General features: G+C 41.2%; 1 protein-coding gene across 1 annotated transcript in view; it reads left to right on the top strand.

Moving 5' to 3' along the window:
* Positions 1–21386, top strand: part of ADAMTS12 (ADAM metallopeptidase with thrombospondin type 1 motif, 12) — a 680205-nt gene that overhangs the window by 367002 nt on the left and 291817 nt on the right. Inside the window, exon 4 of the mRNA XM_006896807.1 lies at positions 20613–20809. Coding sequence (XP_006896869.1) covers positions 20613–20809 — 197 coding nt within the window. The remainder of the gene's footprint in view (positions 1–20612; positions 20810–21386) is intronic.

The following is a 21386-nucleotide window of genomic DNA, read 5'->3' as shown; positions in this document are numbered from 1 at the left end:
TAAGACATATTTGTTTGTTCTTTTTTCAGTAATGGGATGTTCAGTGCTCTTCTCCAACAACACAACTGACACTGACAGGCATCAATTCTTTTTCTGTCATCCTTATTCATTGTCCAGCTCTCAGGTACATAGCAAGTGATTGGAAAGACCACGGCCTGAATCAGATGCACCTTAGTCCTCAAATTGACATCATTACTCCTCAAGAAGAAGGTGTCATAAGAATAACCTGCATTATCTAGATGACATTATCTTGTTTACTAAAAGTGAGGAGGACTTGAAGCACTTGTTGCGGAAGATTAAAAAAAAAATAGCTTTAAATATTAATTGCTTCCCAGTGTCAAGAAAACAAAGATTCATACCACTGGACCAATAGGCAAAAACATGATAGATTAAGAAAAGATTGAAACTGTCAACCATTTCACCTTACTTGGATCCACAATCAACACCGTTGGTATCAGAAGTCAGGAAATGAGGAGACATGTTGCACTGAGAAAGACTGCTATCAGGGACCGCTCCAAATGATTGAGAAACAATGATGTCAGTTTGAGTACTAAGGTGTATCTGATTTAGGCTATGATCTTTCCAATCACTTGCTATACATCTGAGAGCTGGACAATGAATAAGGATGACAGAAGAAGAACTGATGCCTTTAAGCTTTGGTATTGGAGAAGAGGACTGAACATCCCATGAACTGCCAGAAAAAAACAAATTTCTTGGAGAAAATGCAGCCAGAGAGCTCCATGGAGGCCAGGATAATGACTTCACATAATTTAGGTATGTTGCTAGAAGCTATTCCTTGGAGAGAGACAGGATACTTGAAAGGCTGAAGGGTACGTTAAGGAAAGAAAGACCTTCAACCAGGTAGACTGACACAGTGACTGCCATTATGGGCTCTAGTGAGTTAGGAAGTGTGAGGGCAGTACAGGATAGCTACAGGATTCAGATTTGTTTTTCACAGGATCGCTATGGGTCATACTCAACTCAACAGCACCTAACAACAACAAAGAAAGAAAATACAGATGACTCCTCAATGTGGCATGAAGAAGCAAAGTGAGAGGAGATTCAGGAACTTGCATGTGCTCACTGGACCTTGAGCAGCTTCTGATGCTTCCATGATATCTCCTGTGAGGGGAACCAGAACATTGAGATGTGTCTGGACACCTCTGACGAACCCTGAGGAAAAAAAGCTTAAGGGGGCACTGGTGTCCTAGTGGTTAGAAGCTGTGTTGCAATCTCAAAGGCAGGCAATTCAAATCCACAGCTTCTCTTCTGGGAGAAGAATGGGCAGTCTCCTCTCATGTAGTCTACTGCCTCTGAAAACCCACTGGAGAGTCAGCTCTGAGTTGATTCCAACTCACTATAATGCAACAACAACAAAAACAACAACTCAGAGAAACACACCTTTCCACACTGTGGTCTTTTCAGTTGCTTCCTATGCATCTGAAAGTTGGATAATGAGTAAGGATGAAAGAAAAAGAATCGATACTTTTAAGGTTTAGTGTTGGAGCAGAGTGCTAAATATCTCTTGGACTTCCAAAAGAACAAATAACTCTGTGTTGGAGGAAGTGCAACCAGAGTTTTCCTTAGAAACAAGAGTACTGAAACTTCATCTCGTATATTTTGTGCATGATGTTAAGAGGAGCCAGTCTTTGGAAAAAGCCATCATGCTGGAAAAGATGGAGGGTCCGGGAAAGAGGAGAATCTTTAACAAGATGGAATGACACAGTTACTGTAACTTGAGTGAACTTGAACGTGGTGGAGATTGTAAGTCTGGTACAAGGTAGGGCAAGATTCAGATGTGTTGTTCATTGAGTGTTAGTGGACTCAATGGCAACTTAACAACAACAACTCAAAGAAATGGATTTTTGTTCCCAGTGCATAACTTCTAGATGAGACTTATTTTCTTTTTCTTCCATACAGATTGTCACAGAATGACACACTCTTATAATCACACTAGCAATCATTTACTCTGATCTTTTCCCGGAATAGAATTCTTTAAAGATGTATTCCCCAGGTGATGGGGGGAGAGGGGGAAGTAAAAAGCAAAGGATCCCAAGGCCAAGAAAGCTTGAGTAGCCATGGCCTAGCATTTTCACTTGGAGAAGCACATTGCAATCAATCTTTAGAGGTTAATAGAAATTTCATACTTTGTAAAACAAAACAAAACATACTGTGCAGGAGGAAACAGATGGGGTTTTTTTAATTTTAATCAATATTTTATTATAAGTTTATAAAGAACTGGATTTCCATTCATTCATTGTGAGTTTTGAGCACTTTTTTTCTAAACAAGGAATCCAACACTGAGTATTTAGAGCCAATAAAATGTCAGTCATGACCTTTGGACAAAGAGCAAAACTTCCTGAGCATTTCATTGTTCCATTAGTCACTAAGCTAAGGCAATTGTGCCATATTTGACCATTTTTAATCACATTGAAACTCATTAACAAGAAACACAGTGCTGTAGAGTTAAAAGCAGTTCACAGCCTTCAAACAAACTTTAGCAGTTTTCAGAGGCAGTAAATCACATGGAAAGAGATTGCCCAACTTTCTCTTCAAGAGCAGATGGTAGATTCAAACTACATGCCTGTAGGCTGGCATCACAACTGCTTACCCTCTAATCCAAGGGAAATTTGTCCTGTTTAAGGCTTTTAAGCATGCTGAAACTCATTAACCACATGGGTTCCATTAGTTTCTTATTTATCTGCCCTCTCTCCCCTCCAACTATCATTTCCACATCTGGTATTCATTGTGAGAAATACTTCCTTCTATTTCTATCAAGGTATAAGAAAGGGAGAAAAAAAGTAGAACTGCTTGTTGTTGTCAGTGCACAACATGGAACATTTAAAATATATATATATTGTTCTGTAAATTCTATTCTAATTGTTGATTCTTGTTCATTTCTGTCAGGTTGATCCTGATTCATGATAACCCAATGTGTGCAGAAGAGAACCGTTCTAAATGGTTTTCAAGGAAACTGATCACCAAGCTCTAAGACACCTTTGTTGTTATTGTTAGGTGCCACTAATATAAGTATGACCTATAGTGACCCTGTGAACAGTTCTGAACCCTGTCCTAACTTGTGCCAATCTCACAATCTCTGACACACTCGAGCCTATTGCTGCAGTCATTGTCAATCTACCTGGTTGAGGGTCTTCCTCTCCTGCACCATCCCTCCACCTTCCCAGGCAAGATGTCCTTCACCAGGGAACAGCCTCTCCTAGGAACATGTCAAAGTATGTGAGATGAAGCTTCTCCAACCTTGCCTCCAAGGAGCATTCTGACTGTCCCTTCTCTAAGATTTATCTGTTTGTTGTCTTAGCAGTCCCTGCGATGTTCAGTACTCTCCTTCAACACCACAACTCAAAGGCATCGATTCTTCTGCCATTCTTATTCATTGTCCAAGTCTCAGCAGCATAGCAAGTAATTGAAAAGACCATGGTCTGGATAAGACCACTTTATTGGAGACTCTTCTAAGTTAAAATAAGTAACCTTTCAGCTTTGAAAAGTGCTTAGGATTTTAACCCAAGCCAAATTCATGACCATTGAGTTGAGTCTGATTCCTAAGGTCTACGGGGTTTCTGAGGTTGTAAATCCTTCCAGGTGGAAAATATTCATCTTTCTCCAAAGTGGCTGGTAGGCTTAAACCACTGACCTTTCAGTTTGCAGCCTAACACCTTACATACTAGGACACCAGGGCTCCTTTCAAAGATTCTTTTTATTTTAATGTGCCATTGAGTCATCCACCAGAGCACTCTGACTGTACCCTTTCTAAGACTGTAGATGGTTCTTAAAATATCCCTCTCATTAATCCTTGTTTTGATTATATCATCATCTTGGGGAAATTCACTTATTATGATCCATTTTTCTTCTTCCTTCAACATACTCTCAATGAAATTGGTCAGTGCCAGGGAAGACCACTTATCCCTTGGGAAATACATTTCACTTTTTAGAATTTTTCGCCCCAGGTGCTTTCATGTTTTGTCTGCAGCCCAGAGCACAGGAACAACTTGATTTCGGCGTGTAGCAGTTACTGACACTTAGACTCGTGTTGCTTCACTTGTTTTGCCTGTAGTGACAGCTGTTTCCACTTGAACAATTTTTAGTTTGAGGGAAAGAGATAATCTGTTACCTCAGTGTAAAAATATTTTTGGTTCATGGTGAATGAAGCAAGCAGTTTTTCAAGGAAAACTTGCTTCCTGGCAGGGACATTTCAAGTCTGCCCGGGCCCAGCCTGAACATGTGGAGCTCGGCTGTTGTTGATAATGGACATGGACAGTGGCACTGCCTTTTAACTCTGCTAGGGGAGGCCACAGTTGTGTGCCAGCAAGGGGTTCTGGTTGCAAGTCTTTGGTAGCAGCAAGCCACTAACAATTATGCATGAGCTGGGTCTGTTCAACTCAGAGAACTTCAGAGCCTAGAAATAATGTCTGTAAAGAATTGAAAAGTGTGCTATGAGACTCTTCACTCGCAAGGATCTGTGCCCATGGCAACAACCCAGGGATCAGAACGGCACTGGACTCTTTCTTTTCCTTAATCCGTAGACACCTAATCACTTACTGTGAAGTCAGCACTGACTCAGGGAAATCCCTTGTGTATCAGAGTAGAGCTGTGGTCCGTCAGGTTTCAAAGGGTTTTCAGTGGAATATGTTTGGAAGTAGATCACTCAATCTTTCTTCCAAGGCACCTGCTAATGGACTTGAACCTCCAGTCTTTCAGACAGTATCCAAGAATATTAACTACACCACCATAAGACTAATTGCTTTTCTTTACTTCCATCGTAATATTTGTTTAAAGAAAGGGATCCACAATAATGGTCTTATACACTATTTGTCCTCATGGGACTGAGTGAGTTCACTCAGAATAATGCTCTCCAGTCCCTCCCATGTTAGGTAGTAATTTACAAAATGATTGCTCCTGCTTGCCTGTGTAGTATTCCGTTGTGTGAATGTACCATAATTTCTCAATCAGTTCTACTGTGGTTGGGCATTTGGGCTATTTCCATTTTCTTGCAATGGTAAATAACACTGCTATGAACACTGGTGTACAAGTCTCTGTTGCCTCAGTTCTCATTATATGAACTGATATGTATATGAACTTTGTATTTAAACCAGTATATAATTAAAAAGGAAAAAAAGATAAGGATCCATGATTAAGATACAATTTGAAAGTGGCAATCTGGATTGTTATTGTTAGGTGCTGTCAAGTCAAGTATGACCCATAATGATGTTATGAACAACTGATCAAAACCCTGTCCTAGCCTATGGCATCTTCACAATCTCTGACACATTGGAGCCCATTGCTCCAGTCACTATGTCAATCCTCCGGCTTAAAGGTCTTCCGCCCTTTCTCTGTCCCTCTACTTGTCAAGCTTGATGTCCCTCCCCAGGAAAAATCCTCGCCTAGCAACATGCTCAAAGTATGACAGACAAAGCTTCACCATCTTTGCCCCAAGGAGCATCGTGTATGCACTTTCTCCAAGATGTGTCTGTTTGTCCTTTCGGCAGTCCATGGGATATAAAGCACACTTCTCCAACACTCAGTTCAAAGACTTCAGTTCTTCTTATGTTATCCTTTTCGGTGTCCCGCTCTCAGATTCATAGCAAGTGAGTGAGCATGCTAGATTATTCCTCATTATGTAGAAGGGGTGAGAGCACATATCCAAGGTCACAAAGCTAACACACGGCTTGATATGAGTATAGTACAGACCTGGTCACAGAGATGTGAGTGAGAAGTTGTCAGGAGTGAGACTGGAGAAGTCAGGAGGACCCACTAGTCTGAAGGCAATCTCCTTAATTTTTCAGTCTTGTCTCTAGCTCCCAGTTTGGGGCCCAGGACTTCTTCCCTGATTAACACTTCTCTGGCTTATATAGCAGATGCAGGACATTGTCTTTAGAAAGCCGATATCCAAAGATCACATATGATCTCTTGGGATTCCTTCCTAAGAATTCTTTCAAGAATTGCCCTGGGCTTACAGGCAGGCAACAGGCAGAATGGGCTGAGCATGTTTTGGATACAGCTTCTCTTGTTGGTAATCACATTTCTTTTTTTTAAAAAAAATATTTTGTATTGGTTTGCTTACAAAGTTTATATACATTGTGTTTCACACTATTCTACATTCACATTGTGTTTCATAGAATCATTCCCATTCATTATGTTTTATAAAATTAATCTCCATTAGACTATGCCCACTATTACCCGGTCTTTTCAGGTCCCCACCAGATCTTTCCCATTTCCTTTTACTCCCTCCCTTCATCCACCAAATTGTGCAACCTTGTGGTTTCACCCCTCCCCATCCTCACCCCTCTGCTCCCGACCTTTCCCCTCTTGGATTCCCATACATGTTTGACTAGTTATCCTTCTATTTTTATAATAATGGTCTTATACAGTATTTGTCCTTATGAGACGGGTGAGTAGGTTCCATCAGCATAATGCTCTCCAGTCTCTCCTAAGTTATATAGTATTTTTCAAAATCATCCTTAACTCTAATGCTTACCTTGGTTTTACATTCTGCAAGAGAGATTTATTTGGTTTCTGGCAGTGCATGGTATAGGTAATATTTTTGCCAACTGGTTGAACTAGTAAAAGTACCTAGCCCACGTGAGCTAATAATATCTTCATAAACTCGTCAACAGAAACAGCTAAGAGTGGTTGTATAATTGTGCTTTTGCTGAGTTGTAATGTTTCAAGAACCTTTTTGTCACTAATGTCAGGGAGGTTGATGCATAGTCCTGAGCATCACTTGACTGGAAGCTGTAATATGTGGCACAGAGAAGATCAACCTGAGACAAATGTAGCGAGAGGAGCTGGGCCTCAAACAGACAATAAACCAAATTTATGGCTGCTTTTGAAACAGTGGACAATCTCCATGGGTTTATAGAAAATCTTCTCTGTTGGAAATCTGGGCATGGAGGCAGTAAGAGTAAATTCAGATGTTGTTGTTGTTAGGTGCCATCGAGTCTTGTAGGACACTCATGGCAACAATATGAACAACAGATCTGAGCTCTGTCCTATCCTGTCCCATCTCTTCACAGTCTCTGACACTTGAGCTCATTGCTACAGTCACTGTGTCTGTCCACTTGCTTGAGGGTCCTCCTCTCCACTGAAGTCCCTCCACCTTCCCAAGCATGACATCGCTCTCCAAGAAATAACCTCTCCTAGCAACATGCCCAAAGTATGTGATATGAAGCTTCATCATGTTTGCCTCCAAAGAGGACTTTGGCTGCACCAGATAAAATGACCTAAATTAGAGAAGGTAGCAGAGTCTTAAACAATTGCCTAAGCTGAAGAGGTGGTTTCATTGGTAGATTCTCGTCTCTACAATTATTACTATTATTATGTCCTGTCGAGTCACTTGCAGCTCACAGTGACCCTAGGTACAACAGCTCTGAAGCCTACCCTATTCTGAGTCAGTCTCACTGACACACCTAGACTCATTACCACAGTTACTGTATCAGTCCATTTCATGGGGTCTTCTTCTCCTGTACTGTCTCTCCACCCTTCCAAAGCTGATGTCCTTCTCCAAGGACTGGTCCGTCCTGGCCACGTACCCAAAGTATGTGAGACAGAGCTTCAAAATCCTAGCCTCCACAGAGAAACTTGGGTTCACCCTCTCCACGACAGACCTATTTGTTTTCTTGGTGATCCATAGTATGTTCAAGACTCTTCTCCAGCACCACAACCCACGGGCATTGATTTATCTTCTGTCATCCTTAGTCATTGTACAGCTCTTTGATGCATAGGAAGTAACTGTGAAGACCATGACTTGGTCCAACTGAATGTGGAGATTATTGAACAATAAATATCATTGATATAACATGCAAGCAAATACAGCTGAAGATCATTTAAAAATGGCTGGAACAGTATATATAGATAAGGAACTGCCTTATTCAAGCAGTTAGAAGAGGTCATGGCATTAGAGATATCATTGTTGATGTCAGATGGATCTGGGCTGAAAGTAAGGTATACCCTAGAATAACTTAAGAATAGACAGAAGAATGTCTATTTGTGCTTTACTGACTATGCAAAGGTGTTTGACTGTGTGGATCATGACAAGCTGTGACTGACAGTGAGAAAAATGGGAATTCCAGAGCACTTAACAGGCTCATGCAGAACCTATTTCTGGACATGCGGCTCCACAGTCAACACTCTTGGCACCAGCAGCCAGGAAATCAAAACACATATTGCGATGGGAAAGTCTGCTGTTAGGGACCTCTCTAACGTACTCAAGAGCAACGGTGTCTCTTTGGAGACGAAGGTGCACCTGATACAGGCCATGGTCTTGGCAATCACTTGTTATGCATCAGAGAGCTGGACAATGACTAGGGAGGACAGAAGGAGAATTGATGCCTTTGAGCTGTGGTGCTGGAGAGGAGTACTGAATGTACCATGGACTACCAAGAAAACAAACAGATTCATCCTAGAGAGGGTTAAACCAGGCTACTCCTTGGAGACAAGGATTCTGGGGCTTCGTCTGACATACTTTGGACATGTTGTAAGGAGAGACAGGTCTTTAGAGAGGGACATCATGCTGGGTAGAGTGGAGGGACAGCGCAGGAGGGGAAGACCCTCTATGAGGTGGATTGACTCAGTGACTGGGGTAATCAGGATGGGTGTGTCAGAGGCAATGCAATTGGCACAGGATAGAGCAGGGTTTAGGGCTGTTGTACATAGGGTCGCTATGAGTCGCAAACGACTCGACGGCACATAACAACAACAGCAACAACATGCTTAACAAATTATCTGACAAGCTGGACTCTATGAGGAGAAGTGTGGCATCAGGATTGAGGGAGTTTCATTATTAACCTGTGTTATGCAAACGACACAGCCTTGCTTGTTGAAGTGAGGAGCACTTGAAGCATGTGTTGCAGAAAATCAAGGAATGCAGCCTTCAGTATGAATTGTATCCCAAGATTCTTACCACGGGACAAATAGCATCCTGATGGATGGAGAGGAGACTGAAACTGTCAAAAGCTTCATCTTGCTTGAATCCACAATTAACTCCCTTGGTACCAGTGGTCAGGAAATAAGGAGATGCATTCCACTAGGAAAATTTGCACTTAGGGACCTTTTCAATTATTGAGAAGTAATGATGTCAGTTTGAAGACTAAGGTGTGTCTGATTCAGACTATATATAGTCTTTCCAATTACTAACTATGCATCTGAAAGCTTGAAGAAGGACATGATGCTGGAAAGGGTGGAAGGTCAGCGAAGGAGAGGAAGACCCTCACCAGGTGTATTGACACGGTGACTGCTACGTTGTGTGTCAGGAAGTGTGAGTCTAACACAGGATAACAGGGTTCTGATTTTTGTTCATATGGTCACTCTGAGTCGTGCTCGACTTGACAGCACCTAACAACAACAAGATGACCTAATCAGGCAGATCTTCAGTCTCTAAACTGACATCATTGCTTCTCAGTACACTGGAGAGAACTCAGAAGAGACTCTGAATATTGCACAAGAGTGCCGAGAAGCCAAAGCAAAGGGAGCAAATCAAGAAGTTATGGAGCTGAATAGAAGATTTCAAAGGGCAACACTGGAAGACAAAGAAAAGTATTATAATGAAATGTGCAAGAAGTGGAGTTGGAACATCAAAAGGGCTGGACATGCTCAACATTTCTTAAGCTAAAGGAGCTAAAGAAAACGTTCAAGCCACAAGTTGTGATACTTAAGGAAAATATGGGTAGATTTTTTTTTGAGGGTGTACTGTCTAATCGGGATGGGTGTGTCAGAGGCGGTGCGGTTGGCGCAGGATAGAGCAGGGTTTAGAGCTGTTGTGCATAGGGTCACTATGAGTCGGAAACGACTCGATGGCACATAACAACAACAACAACTGTCTAATCAGATCTAACCAGCACAGGAGGAGATTGCCCCTCCTTCTCCAGTGGAGCATCTTGTGGATTCAAACTATGGACCTTATGGATTGCTTCCTAACACTAGGCCACGAGAGCTCCCTATGGACAGAATATTGACTGATTCAAGAAGCTTAAAAGATGGAAGGAGTATACAGTAACTGTACCAAAAAGAATTGGTTGACACAGAAGAATTTCTTGAAATAACATATGGTCAAGAGTCAATGGTAGTGAAGGAGGAAGGACAGGTTGCTCTGAAGAACTTGGCAAAAAATAAGGCCCCAGGAATTGATGGAATACCAGTTGACATATTTCAACAAACAGATGCTGCTGTGGATGTGTTCATTAGGTTGTTCCAAGAAATCTGGATGACAGCTATCTGGCCAACTGACTGGAAGAGTTCCATATTTATTCTCATTCCTAAAACAAAGTGACCCAACAGAGTGTGGAAATTATTGAACAATATCACTATTATTACACCCATGCAAAATCCTGTTTAAAATTATCCAAAAACAGCTGGAACAGCACATCAACAAAGAATTACCAGAAATACAAGCTGAGTTTGGAAGAGGTCATTGCACTAGACTCAACAAGGATTTCAAAAATAGGTTTTAAAGTACCAAGTCCTAAGCAACTGTCTTGGAATCAATGCTAATTTGTGGGTTTCTGAGGCTGCAAGTCTTTTCAGGAGGAGAATATTCATCTTTGTCCCTCAAAGATGTTGGTGGATTTGAATTGTCAGCCTTTCTGTTAGCAGCTCAATGATACACTCTGACACCCATGCTCCTTCAGTAAAGTACAGGAAACAGTTAACCCTACTCCCAGTGTTGCTGTTCCTTGCTCCTCAATGCTGTTCCATGCCTTCTATGCAACTGCATCAAGGCGTGATCTCTGCCTGCTGTAGTCAAGCCTGAGTCTGAGACGTGTTTTTTTGTCACTTCCAACTCAGAGTGACCTGAAGTACAACCCAACAAAACTCGACACAGTCCTGTACTATCTTCATAATTGTTTCTATGTTTTAGTCCACTGTTGCAGCCATTGAATAATGTGTCTCATGGATGATCTTCCTCTTTTCACCTGACCTTGTACTTAACCAACTACGGTGTCTTTCTAGCAGTTGCTAAAGGCTTTAACTGTTATGAAGCTTTGTCTGTTAACCAAAAAAGCTCTGAGAAAGGGAGTGCTTTATGAAGAGCAGCTCAAAGCAGTTTGAGAGGGGTAAAAAGCCAACAAGCTTCAAAAACCCCCAAACCTCTGTGATCTTTTCCCCCTCCAGAGATACCCAAGCACCTTGTTCTGTGAATGCAGACACTTGACCTTCCTTCGCTTCAGGTTTGAGAATGTCAGTCCTATTGTCAAGAACAGAAAACTGTCCTCACATAAATTGCCTGTTTGGCTAGATTTCTGTCTTGCAAACAAACATGCTACAGTTTAAGCTTACATAACGATCTAATTGAAACAAATCATTACATGGGGTGAAGTAGACAGCTCTTGCAATTATGCCTTATTTGTGGTTCACAGATTGGTTCGGATTCATCTTCAGTTCTCCCTCACACACACATATCAAGCATTTATAGGCTGCCAGGCATGGAGTTGGGTCACAGAAAATCACAGCAGGATAAATAGTGTGCTTCCTTGACTCTGTGGAAGATTATAAACCAGGCAGCTGTTGAATGGATTCTGACTCAGTCTTCTCCCATATGTGCACAGTAGATCTGTGCTCCATAGAGTTTTCAGTAGCTGATTTTGTGAAGTAGATTTCCAGGTCTTTCTTGCGATGTGCCTGTTGGTAGAACCAAACCTTGAGACTTTCAGTTAGCAGCCAAGTTCATTAACTATTTGTGTCCCCCAAAGCAAGCAAGATTGTGCCATCTGCATAATGCAGATTATTGATGAGTCTTCCTCCGATCCAGATGCCACATTCTTCTGCTTAAAATCCAGCCTCCTGGATGATCTGTTCTGCATATAGATAGGAAAGGTATGGAGACAGGATACATTTCTGACACCCTTCTTTCCCAATTTTGAACGATGCAGTGTTTTCTTGCTCTGTTCTGATGACTACTTCCTGGTCCAACTGTAGATTTTGCATGAGTACAGTCAGGTGCTCTGGAATTCCCATTCTTCTCAAGGTTAACCACTCAATGTGTTCTGATCCACACAGTCAAGTGCCTTTGCATAGTCAATGAAGCATAGACATTCCTTTGGTACTCTCTGCTCTCAGCCAACTGAGGAGGGCCAAAGCATATGCTACACATGTAGTCTGCAATACAGATTGAAGCCCAATATCAAGAAAATAAAGATTGTCATCACTGAGCCAATTGGCAGTATCATGACAGATGGAAAAGAGATTGAGATTGTTAACAATTTTAGCTTGCTTGGTTCCATAATCAACACTTTTGGTACCAGCAGTCAGGAAATCAAAATAAGAATTGCATTAGGAAAATCTGTTGTTCGGGACCTCTCCAGAATGCTAAGAGCAAGGGTGTAAATCTAGAGACTAAGGTGTACCTAATCGAGGTCATGGTCATCACAATTACACCACAGTTATGCATCATAAAACTGGACAATGACCAAAGAGGACAGAAGAAGAATTGATGCCTTTGAGATGTGGTACTGGGGAAGAGTATTGGACCATTAAGAGAACAAACAAGTCAGTCCTGGAGAGGATGAAGCCAAGCTGCTCCTTGGAGTAAAATATTTTGAGGCTCCATCTCACATACTTTGGACATGTGGCTAGGAGGGATCAGTCCTTGGAGAAGGATAACATGCTTAGAAGGCTAGAGGGACAGCACAGTGTGAGAGACAGTGAAATTGACCCAGGATAGAGCAGTAATCAGAGCCCTTGTGCAAAAGGTCACCATATGTCACTGTTGACTCACTGTCATTTAATAACAACATCACCCAAATACTCCATGTAAGCCTGAAAAAGAGTAACTATAGAGTGTCTAAGGGAGCTAAAATTTGAGCCTAGAGACCATTACAATACTATATTTTATGCATTGACACTAAAAATCAAAGACCAGCTGAGTAATGGGATGACATCAAAGTCAACAAGCATGAAGAAAGGAAAAGATCATTAAAAAGATAGGAAAGAAAGACCAAAGTGAATGTCATACAAATCTTGGAAACTTACTCTTGAATGTAGTTATGCCAAAGAGAAAGGAAGAAATGATCAAGTCAGAGAACTGATGTTGTCAAAGGGCAACGAAGACAAAGCGAAGTATTATAACAAAATAGGAAAAGACCTGGACCAGAAAACTGAAAAGGAAGAACATGCTTACCATTTCTTAGGCTGAAGGAAAGGAAGAATAAATTCAAGTCTCTAGTTGAAGTGATTCAATGACTGGGGTAATTGGGGGTAGGTGTGTCAGAGACAGTAAGATTGGCACAGGATAGAGCAGGGGTTATTGTCCATAGGGTCACTATGAGTCGCAGGCGACTCAACGACTCATAAGAACAAGTTGAATTCAAGCCTCAAGTTACAATCCTGAAGGATTCTATGGGGAAAAATATTGAATGATATGGAAACTATCAAAGGGAGATGAAAGGAATACATACAGGGTCACCATACCCCCCTCCCCCCCAAAAAAAGAAAATGGTTAACACTGAACTACTTCAGAGAACAACATCCTATCAAGAATCAAAGGTACTGGAGGAAGAAGAAGGCAGGCATTTTCAAAGAATTGATGAAATAAATACAAATTTTTAGAACAGATAGACACAGTCCTGAAGGGGCTCACTTACCTATGCCAAGAAACTTGAAAGACAGCTTATGCCAAGAAACTTGAAAGACAACTACCTGCCCAACTGAATGTAAGAGATCCATATTTATGCCCCTTTAAAAACAAAACAAAACTCCAATAGCTCCCTGGGCTCTCACTCTCACAGCCATTGCAGTACTTCGAGCTCCACAGAGGCAGCGCTGGACCAGGCAGGGCCAAGGCAGAGTTGGGCAGGCACTGGGGGACTCTGTGCCTCATGGACAAGAAATAACTCACCATGGGCAAAGGCAATCCTATGAAGCCTAGAGGCAAAGTGTCACATGCATTTTCCATGCAAATGTGCTGAGAGGGGCACAAGAAGCAGCACCCAGATGCTTCTGTCAGCTTCTCAGATTTTTTAAGAGGTGCTCAGAGAGGTGGAAGACCACGTCTGCTAAAGAGAAGGGTGAATTTGAAGACATGACAAAGGCAGATAAGCTCTTCATAAGAGAGAGACAGGAAAGCCTATATCCCTCCTAAGTGCAAAACAACAAAAAAGTTCAAAGATCCCAAGAGGCCCCCTTTATCTTTTTTCTTGTTTTGCTCTGAGTATTGCCCCCATATCAAAGGCGAGCACCCTGGCCTTTCCACTGCTGATGTTGTGAAGAAGCTGGGAGAGCTGTGGAATAATACTGCTGATGGCAAGCAGCCCTGTGAAAAGAAGGCTGCAGAAGAAGCCCCAGAAGGAGATTGCTGCATACAGGGCTGAAGGCAAACCTGGTGCAGCCAGAAAGGGAGCTGTTAGGGCTGAGAAAAGCAAGAAGGAGGAAGAGGAGGAAGATGAAGACGATAAGGAGGATGAGGAAGAGCAGGCAGAAGATGAAGAGGAGGATGATGAGGAGTAGGCTGTGGCACAGACTTCCCCCCCCTTTTCTATAAAGCTTTTCACCCCCCCTTTACACAATTCCACTTTTCTTAAAGAAACAAAATTTACCTGTAAAATTATGTAAGATTTGTTTTTAAACTGTACAGTGTCTTTTTTTGGTATCATTAAAACACTACATAATGTCTTTAGCTAGCCCTGTCCTGGTGGTATTTTCAACAGCCACTAACCTTACCTGAATTAGAGTATGAGAGTTGTAAATTAGCATGTAATTTTAAAGCAGATTCTTGTTGGTGCACAGCACAAATTAGTTATATATGGGGATGATAAGTTTTGTGGGGTTTTTTTTCATCTTCAGTTATCTGATGCAGCTTATACGAAATAATTATTGTTCTGTTAGCTGAATACCACTGAGTAATTGCAAAGAAAAAAAGAAAGAAAAAGTTGCAGCTGTTTCGTTGACATTCTGAATGCTTCTAAGTAAATACAGGGTTTTTTTACTTAAAAAAAAGTTAGCTTCCTGAGGATCAAGGAGAAGAAGGAAACCATGGGTAGCACAGTTGCAATTTGGGGTATAGGCTCTTACTTTCCTTTGTGAAGGGACTACACTGAGAGAACGGATGCTGAGCTACTGAGACAAGGGAGCCCAATTAACAAGAGCTTTAAGAGGAGATTAAGTTGAAGAAGGTTTTCTGTTGATTGTTCAAGAACCGAGCTCAGTGGAGAACACCCAGGACCCTTGAAGTTTAGAGATTTATTTCAGGACAATGACAGCAGGGAGTAGAATAAGATCAAAGCTAACCTATATTTTCATTTTTTTTTCACCGTGATTTGAGTGAAAGTTTAAAAAGTATATTGACTTCTTCATTCATTCATTCATGTACATTTTGTTCCATTGCATCAGTTACAATACACCCAATGGCTGTTAGTCTATTAATTACCTATTGTCTTTCCATTCATTCATCTTAATAAATATTTATCTATTAATTCAGTTTATACAACTTCATCTTCCTTGAATCCACAATTAACACACTTAGTACCAGCAGTCAGGAAGTAAGTCTTGAATCCACAATTAACACCCTTAGTACTAGCAGTCAGGAAATAAGGAGATGTATTGCACTGGGAAAATCTACAGTTTGGGACCTCTCCAAATGATGTGATGAGTAATGATGTCAGTTTGAGGAGTTAGGTGTTTCTGATTTAGGCCATTATCTTTTTGATCACTTGCTATGCATCTGAAAGCTGGAGAATAAGGATGATAGAAGAAAAATTGACACCTTTGAGCTGTGGTATTGGAGAAGAGCGCTGAACATCTCATGGACAGCCGAGAGAACAAACAGATATGTCTTGGACAGGATGCAGCTGGAGTGCTTTTTGGAGGCAAGAATGATGAGGCTTTGCCTCTCATACTTTGGGCATGTTGCTAAGAGGGGCTATTCTTTGGAGAAGGATGTAATGTTAGGAAGGGTGCAGAGTCAGCAAAGGAGAGGAAGAACCTCAACTAAGTGGATTGATGTAATTGCGACAGTGGGCTCTTGTGTGTTAGGAAGTCCAAGGATGGCATAGGATAGAACAAGATCTTTTGTTCTTAAGGTCACTATGAGTCCATGGCACATAACGGCAACAACAACTGAGTCAGTCTCCCAATTCATGATAACCACCTACACAATGGGATCAATCATTTGTAACCCTTAAGGTTGGCTGAGTATCCAAATTTAAACTGATGACCATAAGATTATACAAAGAAAACTTAGGTTTCACCATTCTACATGGAGTCCAGGTGCAGACAATGGGGAGATAGGATGCATGGCTCTATTCTTGATTCAAATCTTCAAAGACTATGACCCTGTCCATCCATCAGCCCAATCCCCTTTCTTGCTCTTCTTCTGCAAATCCCTTCTTCATCAGTTCCCTAAATGCTCAGACTGTTGAAGGTTTAGACTCAATCATCAATGCTTGGCTTGAGAATTTGCTGCCTGATGTGTGAAACTGCAGTTCTGATGCATGGCAGCCCAATATCTAAGAACTAATACCTTTGAATTATGGTGTTTGTGAAGAATATTGAATATCCCATGAACTGTCAAAAGCACAAACAAATCTGTCTTGGAGGAAGTGCAATCATGGTGTATTTTAGACAGTGAAATGTTGTCTCACATACTTTGGGCATGTTGTCAAGAAAGTCCTTGGAAAAGTAGGAGTCAGACAAAGAGAGAAAGCTCCTCAATGGGGATAGGTTGACACAGTGGCTGTGCCACTAGACTTGACAATGGCAGAGGTTTCGAGAACAGCACAGGACAAGAGAAGGTTTGTTTGGATTTGTTGCTCATCAGGCAGCTGTGAATTATAGTTAACTCAATAGCACATATCAACAAATCTTTAAAGCACAAGACTGCCCATCTTTCTCCTGTAATTCAGCCTGCCAACCTTTCATATTAGTTAACATCCTATTTTAGTTTTAAATAACCCTTTCTGTTTCTTACAGATGTTTTCAAGTTGTGGTATTCTGAAATTTTGTAAATTTTAAGTCATCTTTCTTCCCCCTCTGACTTTATTTTGTAATTGATTTGCAATCAAATGCCATATACACTGTTTCACTCATGTACATTATGCTACACACATTCCTACACTCACATTGTGTTTCAAATGATCACTCATATACACTGTGTCTTATAAAATTAATCATCATTGACAACCATTGATCAATGTCTACTATTACCCTGTCTTTTCAGGTCCACATTGGATCATTTCTAATTCCTTCACCCTCCCTCATGCCCCTCCCCCGTTGCCCACTAAACTCTATTATCCTAGAGATTTCCCCCTTTTCCCTTTTCATCTTTTATACACTTCTTGCTAGGTATCCTTCTGGTTTTTTATAATAATGGCCTATACTCCAAGGAAAATAGAACTGAGATACAAATGGAGATTTGTACATCTATGGTCATAGCAGCAGTATTCACAATAGCAAGAAAATAGAAACAGCCCAAATGCCTATAAGCAAATGGATTGAGAAATTGTGATACATTCACACAATAGAATTCTATGCAGTACTAAAGAGCAATAATTTTGTAAAATACTATGTGATATAGGAGAGGTTAGAGACATTATGCTGAGTGAACTCAGACTTTTTTCTTATATTTTTTTTTATTGGGAAAAACATATTGGGGGTACAAGGAGGTGAGGGTTGGGGGCAGAAGGGTGAGGATGGGCCAGGATGCAGTTGCAGAGCTGCACAGTTTGGTCAGTGGGGGGAGCAGGTGAAGGAAATGATGAGGGTCCAGTGGGGACCAGATGCTACAGAGGAATGACAAGCATTTTCCAATAGTAATTAAACCAACTGTCTTATTGATTTGGGAATTGGATGCCGACTCTCTGGCTTCTTCATGCTGAATAGGGGCGTAGATATAAAGGGGGGAAGGGAGGACGCTTTATCACCTTACTGGTGGTCTTGGGTTACAGCTGCTTGCCTTCTTGCTCCTGAGGGCCACGACGGTTCGCCCCGAGCCAGGGGCCAAGTGCAGCCCACCCCGGGCAGAAGGCCACGACGGCTCGCCCCGGGCAGTGGGCAGAGGGCAGCCCACCCCGGGCAGAGGGCCGCGACGGCTCACCCCAGGCAGGGGGCCGCGACGGCTGAACTCAGACTTTTAAGAACAAATACTGTGTAAGACTACTATTGTGGGACTTTTGAAAGTAATTTTGTATATCATCTTTCCAATTATCTTCAAGCGTTTGGCTTCAGTTAAGTTTGGTCTCCCAAATACTAAAGCAGTATGGCGCTTTCTCAAAAAGTTGCAAATAGAAATACAATTTGACCCAGCAATATCACTACTGGGATTATAACCCAAAGAAATCATAACTACCACCCAAGCAAATATATGCACACCCATGTTTATTGTGGCTTTGTTCATAATAACAAAGAGTTACAAACAACCTACATGCCATAAACATGCAAATGGATAGAGAGGCTGTGGTATATTCACACAATGGAATATAGATTGCATTAAAAACAAGGAACTCATGATATATTGAACAACATGGGTGGCCCTGGAGGACGTTATGCTGAGTGAGTTATCTCAGTCACAAAAGGACAAACACTGCATAGTGCCACTGTTGTGAAATGGGACTGACATCGGAGTTGGGGGGAGACTGAGAAAGATGGGATAAATAATGTGTACTGCATTGAAGCAGATGAGGGAGAGAACTGTTTAAAAGGGATATATAATTGGGTATTACTGTCATGACAGGAGTCAAGAATGAAGTATGCATAGTGGAGTGAACTTGTGGGGAGGGATTGTAAAATTTTTTTTTTTCAAAGAAAAGAGTGAACTGGTGGGGGGAGATTGGGCAGGGAGAAAAGTGCAACAATGAATGAATGGAAAGACAATGTCTCTGTAAATTTTCATTAAAATTAATTTAAAATACTAATATTTATATCATTTTTATACTGAAGCCTATTTAATGTCTTTGACAACTTTCTCTAGTACTTCTTAGATTGTTTCTATTTTTTTTATTTTGTTTTTTTTACAGAGGTTTTGGATCTCCATTAATTCATGGCCGCAATTTTCTCCTTTCCCACCCCTCCCCACCAGCTCACTTCCCCCTCCGAAGAGAGGAAAAAAAATTCCTTCATTAGTGTACAATTCCCATGTCCCTTCCCCCCACCCCCCACCCCTAGTACACTTCTCTATGCAACCTTAATTCTGGATTCCTGTGCTAACCATAATACTCAATCATATATGACTTCTAATCTGTTCTTTCCCTCATCTGTTTCAATATACATAATTTTTAAAAGTGGCTTCTTACATAATTTATCCAGTTTTTTCTGTCATACCCCCACCCTGATGACAGACCCATTCTACAACAGAAAAAACTGGATAAATTATGTATATTGTATTGAAACAGATGAGGGAAAGAACAGATTAGAAGTGATATATGATTGAGTATTATGGTTAGCACAAGAATCCAGAATTAAGGTTGCATAGAGAAGTGTACTTGGGGTGGGGGGTGGGGGGAAGGGATGTGGGAATTGTATACTAATGAAGGCATTTTTTTCCTTTTTTTTTCTTTTTTCTCTCTTTGGAGGGGGAAGCGAACTGGTGGGGAGGGGTGGGAAGGGAGAAAATTGCGGCAATGAATGAATGGAAATCCAAAACCTCTGTAAAAAAAAATTTTTTTTTTTAAAAAAAGTGGCTTCTTGAAGTGGGATGTCCTGGATTTCCACCCCTTGCCTGCCTTCCATCTGTCCTGGTTCTACGCATGTTTACTCTGGCGGACAGCTTGCTGGTGATTCCGTTCCACTCACAATTCCTTATATGTCGGAGTAGAACTGTACCCTGTTGGGTTTCCTATAGTTAGTCTACAGAATTAAGCTGTTAGGCCTTTGTTCCAAGAATATCCTTTTTAGGCCAGCAGTTGAGAACATTAACTCTTCACTATCTCAGAACTCCTGCCAGTGTCCTTGCGTCTGTTTAAACTGATGGTGCCTCATGTGTGTCGGAGTAGAATTATGTCCACAGAATTTCCATTGGCTAGTTTTTATGCAGTTGGATGCCAGGCCTTTCTTCTGAGGTGCTTCTGAATAGATGTCAAACTCCAACCTCTGGTTAGAAATCACATTTGTTTATCTTTAACACCACACAGTGTAGTGGTAAGTATAAGGAAGCATGCCTTTAGGGGCCTCAAGCTCATTTATATTCCACTGTGTGGACTGTGTGTGACTTTTGGGGTGTTCTTTAACCAGCCGCTTTGAGCACCCATTTTCACATTTGTTAAATAGAAAGAGATAGGTACTCCAAATGTTCATGAGGATAGCCAGCTTTGCATTTCAAAGCCCGGAACACTGCTGACGACACTGAATAATTTAGAAGAGGAGGAAAAAAAGGAACATGCTCATTCTGAATTATGATATCTTTTTTTCATAATAAAGGACACAAATTAGTGAAATAGATAATCATTATTTCAAATGACTACTTTTTTAACTCCTCTCTAAGTCTTACATTTTAGTCATCTTGGTTGTATTTGTTTAAAAGTGATCCCTTTCGTTTTAGTCATGACTACATGAGCATTGAATCCATCCATTCCTAAACACAAATGATGCTCACAGATTTTTATCTCTACAAACATCAGTGGAAAGGACGTGAGAGATGGTTAGACTGACCCTGCTATCTTCTGTTTATTTTTCAGACAGTTCTGGCACTTTTCAAAAGCAAGAGCTACAGAGGGAGAAGTGGGAGAGGAACCACTTGCCAAGCAGAAGTGTCTCTCGACGTTCCATCAGCAAAGAGAGATGGGTGGAGACCCTGGTGGTGGCCGACACGAAGATGGTTGAGTATCATGGGAGCGAGAATGTGGAATCCTACATCCTCACTATCATGAACATGGTATGTTGAACTGCACCGAGTGAATAGTGAGAAATACATATCATTAGAGAGATTCTCCTTCCCAAAAAAAGCAAAAGTAGGAGAACTTGTGTATTCTCAGCTTTTTAAAAAATGTGTATATGTTAGTTTATTCAGCAAGCTCTCCCATCCCTCACAAGTTAGGTAATAATTAGAGAACGCATTATGCTGCATAAACTAACTCAGTCCCCCAAGGACAAATACTGTATAAAACCAATACTGTAGAATGCGTATGAGGATATAAGAGGGTTGGGAGAGGCTGGAAGCAGAGCCGTCAGGACGTGCAGGAGGAAGGGGGGATTAATCATGGGGTTGTACAATTTGATGGGTGGGGGAGTGAGGGAAATTGAAAGAATTTGTCCTTGAAAATAATGTATTTGAATTTTTTAAATAAGTCCACATCTTAAACAACATGGCTCTGGAAAATCTATGAACTTTCATAAGTGTCTATAGTTGTAGAGGGGCTTTAGGCCTTTTGTTTATAAGGTCGCTGAGTCGTGCTTGACTCGAAGGCAATCAACAACAAATATATATCTATAAAATATTATAGATAATATAT

The sequence above is a fragment of the Elephantulus edwardii genome, unplaced genomic scaffold (assembly GCF_000299155.1).
Source record: "Elephantulus edwardii isolate Elephantulus edwardi_28Jun2011 unplaced genomic scaffold, EleEdw1.0 scaffold00191, whole genome shotgun sequence".
In the NCBI taxonomy this organism is placed as follows: Eukaryota; Metazoa; Chordata; class Mammalia; order Macroscelidea; family Macroscelididae; genus Elephantulus; species Elephantulus edwardii.
The sequence above is the reverse complement of the archived record's forward strand: the minus strand, read 5'-3'. Positions and strand labels throughout refer to the sequence as shown.